Below are 6,000 nucleotides of genomic sequence, written 5' to 3' on the forward strand. Positions count from 1 at the left end.
AATGTACCAAACAACCAAAAAGGGTGTTATTACAGGTGAATTCTGTCAAATCTTTATGGAAGAAATAATTCTAACGGAAGTTAAATTCAGAACACAAAGAAAAAAGCTTCCAAATTTCTTTGATGAAGCAAGCTAAATAATAATACTCAAATATGATAACTTACTCAGTTTTTCAATATTCTCTTGTGCCTGATGCATATTTTATTTACATAATAATTTTCAGTAGAGACTTAGTCACAAAAATTCCCATAAATTATGTTAGATTTCCTCATTCTTCTTTCCATTTAATAATCACCTGTGTGCTAGGCACTGGAGAGACAAAGATGCGCAAAGGATAACGACTTATCTCCGTGCATTCATCTCATCAGAATCGTAACTTCCCCGAAGGCACACGTACACACAGTACCTGACATGAGGTTAAAGGTGACCAGAGTAATAGCAGGGGTGGAGACAAAGTGCTAGGGAAGTTCCGAGATAAGGAAGGGCCTACTTCCTACTGGAGACGCCAGTCCTGAGCAGAACTTCGAGGAACTGGAATAATAGCAACAGAGAGAGCAGATAAAAAGGAAGCAGGAGCGGGGGCAGGAGACTGTGGTGAGGAGTATGATGGTGCAACTCAAGGAGTAACTTCCCCCTCACGTGGGAACGCTCCAGCTCTGTTCCCTGGAGCCCAGATACAGGTAGGGTGTCAATAGCTGGCTAGGTGACACTTGTTATGATGATAGTGATCCCTGACCGGACAGTGGCATCGGGACTACGAAAAGCCAGATGATCTGCAAACTTGATGGAGAGTCGTTGGCATGAGTTCCCTGGGTACAGTGATTCCGGGAACTTGGAAACAGTACCTATGGAATTTTTACATGCTCAAATTCCTTTTTAAATCATCATATCAGAAAAGTAATGCAGTCCACACTGTATGTCGGAAGGGAGACCGGGGTCAGTTCAGTCCAAGGTGATGGACGACCGGTCTGGATGGCGGAGGGATGTTTGTAGAGGACTAATGCGGGCAGTGCTTCTGAGAGACACCGCCTGAGCTGGGGTTGGGGTGGGGGGACCTTTTTCTCCTTTGAGATTTAAAAAGAAATTACTTTTACAGTAGAAAGTAAAGTTGAAAAAACAATTTTCCCGTATTTCCTTTCCTAAATTATCTGATGGCCATAGGGACTAATGGATTATACAAACAGAGACATGCACAAACATTCAACCATCTTTGCCATCTTTTATTCCTTCTTGAAATATCCATTTTCATCTCTTTTAGCTGTTTTTTTTTTTTTTTTTTTTTTCAGCCTTGTTTTCTCATACATTACACAGTTTGCTTCTCTGTCTTTCTTCTCCACTGGCAACCCCTCCTTTTTCTAGCTTGCACTCCTAGGATTTGAATGGTTTACAGTTTTTAAATGGAGAAATATTCACTTTTCCAGATAATTCTGTATCTTGAAACTCCTTTCGTCTTTGGCTACTAAAGAACTGAAAGGCTCTCAAATTACAGGAAATGCCCTTGAAGGGTTAGGAATGATGACCGTGTTTTTTGGGGTGTTTTTTTTTTTCAGCGTTTCTGTAAATGTACGCCATAAAATGAAAGGAGAGCCAAGGAAAACACTCACAGAAGGAGCTCTGTCATGTGTCTAATTTCCCTGAAGGTCTCGGCTCTTGTGTGCTTCTTCCCCGTCTACGTTCTCATACCTTGGAACAAGCAAAATGCACCTACAGATATCTCGTGAAGCTGAGACCCTTTTTATTACTGGAACAAGACCAGCAACAAAAACCCTTCTGTTAAAGCAGAGAAAGTCTTTCTCCCAGAAAACTAGTGGTCAAAATATGAAGTGCATTTTTGGAATTGCCCTTTCTCAAAAGGATACGCCTAAAAAGCATAAAGAAAGTAGAGGCATAACATGTGAATCCAAACAAAGGCGGCTAACTAGACCGCACTCCTATCCTAAGCGTAAGAGGGGTTTCCTGCAGCCAAATGCTCAAGGACAGCCCGTGCCTTCTAGTATAACAATTCTAAGACATTTTCATTCCTTTTGTCTCCTCAGGAGATCAATGTCTAATATAACAGGTCATATGTGTACCTAAACCAGACGCTTCACGAGCTGGGGAAACCACTATAGGCTTTGCTAACTGTAAGGTTTTTACAACAATTCTCACCCAGAATTGTTTTAATTGTCCCATCCATCATGTCTTTTTTGCTTTTCAGACCAATCATCTTTTTCCCAGGGCAGGAAGCTGTGAAGAATCTGAGACACAAGTCAGAGACACTACAGGAGAAGACTTGGAAGTTTGCAAGAAAAAGATACACAAGTGACTCAGGAAGCTTAACTAGTTGGGGTCTGGGAGTCTGAGTTTCAGAGTCAGAAGACAGGACCGGAGGGTATTTAAAGATGTGCACTATATTCTCTCCCTGAAATCAAGAGTGCCGATGTAGCCAAAATGCCAGAGAGAACAAATGCATACATGTCGTTTACCTGGTGAAATGTGCAGCACATTTCAGGGTGTTAGGAAGGAAGAAACTGGGGTGCTGCTGCCCTTGCAGTTGGTGTTAGGAGTGGAGAAAATTCACTGCCTGGAGGATACTATGACCAGTTTCCCCACTGCAAGGACAACTGCAAGAACCTTAGCAGGAAACCTAAGCCCTAGCACCCTTCACTGCAAAACGGACCATGTATGAGTTTTCCATGGCTGCTGTAGCAAATTACCACAAACTTACTGGCTTAAATCAACACAGACTGATCATCTTACAGTTCTAAGAGTAAGAAATCTGGAACAGCTCTCACTGGGCTAAAGTCAGGTTGTCAGCAGGACTGCCTTCCTTCTGGAAGCTCGAAGACAGAATCCATTCCTTTGCCTTCTCCAGCTTCTAGAGGCACCGAATTCCTTGGCTCATGTCCCCCCTCCTTCCATCTTCGAAGCCAGGAATGGCCAGCCAAGCCTTTGCCACCGGGTCATCTGGCCCTGACTGACATGCCTCCCCCTTCCACACACGAGGAAGGACCCTTGTGAGTACGCTGGGCCCGCCGTGTGATGCAGGATCCTCTCCCGTCTCAAGGTCATGTGATCAGCAGCCTTACTTCCCCGGCCACGAAGCATAGCGGATTCACAGATTCACTGTGGGCCATCCATCACTCTGCCTATAGCCGACCTCATAATGTTCTTGTGAGAAATAAATGACATGACAACATACTGTGCAAAATACTTACACACCACTATGGAAAGTCCTCAGTCAACGTTACTCACCTACAAAACTGATAGAGAAGGCAGCCATGACTCACTAAACGTAACCTGACTAACCTTTTCTAAAGTAAACAGGGATGGAGACAATAGCTGGGTATTGGTGAGGTCCGTAACTGAACCTTCCTGTTTATACCCAGGACACCTTATATCTCCTTTATAATTCAGGTCCAGTCCTATCACAGATGGAAAGCATCCTCACAATCGCTTCCACATCATTGTTTCAGCAGTGACAGACAGAGCCTGCTAAGGGAAATTGACGACATGCTAGAAGTAGCACCGAGACACGGTTACTAAGCAAGCAGGGCACGTCTCCAAAGAGAAGTCACAGACAGAACATCAAGTGGGAACCTCTAAAGGGGAAATCGGGGCTCTGCTTCCTCCCATTATGCTCTATTCAGTGCCGAGATCTAAATTGCTCCTGATTTTCCATCTTTTAATCACTTCACACAAGTGAAGTGTCCTTGGGAGACACTGCAGAGGGGAGCACATGTCTCATCCTATTGATTCTAAATTAATTTGATCTCCTAACTCCCAGCTACTGCATTTCCTAGGCTGCTAAAAAAGTTGCCTTAGGGGGACTCTTTTTTCTTTTGTACAAATAAAACCTGTTTAGTGGAAGCTGTGGGTTTGGGCAAAATCACACTTAATACTTATTTCAACTCTCATTGAAATATTTACAAAACTTGGGACTACGCTCAAAAATTTTTTCACAATGATACAAACATTTAAAGTAACATATGTAGGAACTAATTTGGTTTAGCATAAGAACTTTGTCTGACACTGTTCAAAACGTAAGTATACCTCTTCAAAGGGTATCAACTGCTGCCTGTGACACCTTTTTCCCTGGACACTAGGATCATTCATTTGAAATATATGTATATTTAGTAGAGCTAAGTCTCACAGGAAGATAAAAGAATAGATGGGCTAACTTCTTCAATCAATACTAAGTGTACCCTACTATTAAAATAATACCCATATTCAATAAAATAATATTCAATAAAGTAAATATTTTACTTAACAGTCAATATTCATTTATTATTCATTTATTTCCTGTTCAATAAAGTAAATGCTTTTTTGAAGTGGAAAGGGTCACAATTATTACCGTTATTATCTAAAAGATGTTTTACTAGGACTATTACATATTATTAATCAGCACATTAGTGATCAAATAAGAGGTCTGCGAATTTGATGGCTATGGCAAGAAGGCATGAGAAAAATGTTCTGAGTTTAGACTAACCATATAAAATAAGAAAATAAGGTCAATTGTATCAACTTCAAAATACTTACCTGTATATTTAGAATTCTTATGGTTTTGTAAATCAATGACGACAAAATAAAAATAAAATGAAATGGGAACAAACGTCAGAGCAAGAGTAACGGGAATTGTCTCTTGTTTTCCCTTAAAAAAAATTTAATGAGAATTCTCCTAGTGAAAAATAAGTACTACTTAGCTCACGGAGGCAGGAAGACTGAGTCTGGGGAGTCACGGGAAGACCTGCCAAAAAACAAGGGGCCTGGTCGCTGGGGAGCCGGGTGGCCTCGTTACGCCTTTGTTTTCTCTCCGCTTTAAAAGTCTTTATTTGAAGCTCTGAGAGTTGATACAGACCCTCACGGGACAAAGGGAAATCTCGGGACCTAGAGAACGGAAAAGGCTCCCGGTGACAAATCAGAAAGTGCACAACTATGTTCTTCCCGCGTCCCTCGGGGGCGTCAGGAAGACCCAGCGGCCCGCCACCTCTTACATCTGGGCTGAGCCCCAGAGAACAGCGGCCGCGCCTGGACGTGGTCCCCACTCACTTGGGACACCGCGGAGTGGAGGCGGCGGCACACTCCTCAGGGCTGTCATGTGGGACAGCAAGTTTGATGACAACGAAGACAGAGGCATCTGGCTGGCTCGACGGCAGCTGAGCAGAGCCTCCGTGAGCGGCAAAGGAGCACTTTTCCTGCAGGTCACAAAGCAGAGCCCCAGGGCGCGCTCTGATAGGCTGGGCGCACAGAACCTCACAGTGTGTGCACAGCCCTTTCGAAAGGGAAGTCTCGACCAGGGACAACTACCTCCCAGTCCGGGGGAACTTAGGAAGCGGCTTCGTGAGCTATAGCGGGTAGTAGGAGCGAAGAAGGAAATGATAAGCCACAAAGCAGATACAGCAGAATCAATGGCAAGCCTGAGTCTGGGGTAGATGAAAGAAGACTTCCTTTCACCAGTCTTCCATGGTCCAGAGCTCTTTTCCTGCCTACTAAATGTTTACACTGAGTATCAGAGACCCTTCTTGTAGCAGCTACAACAGGATATTTCCACTGTGCCCCATGGCTACCTACACAGGGTAAAGCATCCCTTCTAATTATCATATTCCAATGAACTGATGGTGCTGATAACACAGCCAGTATTTAATGAGCACCTTTTTTCAAGGCATCAGTTTAGACACTCCACACACATTTATCCCTCACAACCCCATGAGGTTGGTACACTTTATAAGACCTATTTTCTAGCTGAGAAAACTGAGGTATGTAGAGGTAATTAACTTGAGAAGATCACCAAAGGCAGAGCAGGTCTTACTTTTTTCACCCCTAGCAAAAGGACCAGAGAGGTTGCACCTGACACGGGATTTAGAGGAGTTCGTGAAGAATGGGTGGATTAGGAAAAGATGAGACACAGGATACCTGCCCCCTCTCCTTCCTCACGATGATGAAACTGTATTCTATCCATGAAGCCCAACAATTGCTTTCTCTGTCTACATCCTTCAGAAAATAATTATATTATTCTGGGAT

The 6,000-nt window shown here is 43.3% G+C and overlaps 1 protein-coding gene across 1 annotated transcript in view; it reads right to left on the reverse strand.

Annotated features, from left to right (window-relative positions):
- Positions 1-5,116, reverse strand: part of CNBD1 (cyclic nucleotide binding domain containing 1) — a 143,028-nt gene extending 137,912 nt beyond the window's left edge. The window contains exon 1 of the mRNA XM_074319101.1: positions 5,029-5,116. Within this exon, the coding sequence (XP_074175202.1) occupies positions 5,029-5,116 (88 nt within the window). The remainder of the gene's footprint in view (positions 1-5,028) is intronic.
- Between the last annotated feature and the right edge of the window lie 884 nt (positions 5,117-6,000).

This window comes from Rhinolophus sinicus, linkage group LG14 (genome assembly GCF_036562045.2).
Source record: "Rhinolophus sinicus isolate RSC01 linkage group LG14, ASM3656204v1, whole genome shotgun sequence".
NCBI lineage: Eukaryota > Metazoa > Chordata > Mammalia > Chiroptera > Rhinolophidae > Rhinolophus > Rhinolophus sinicus.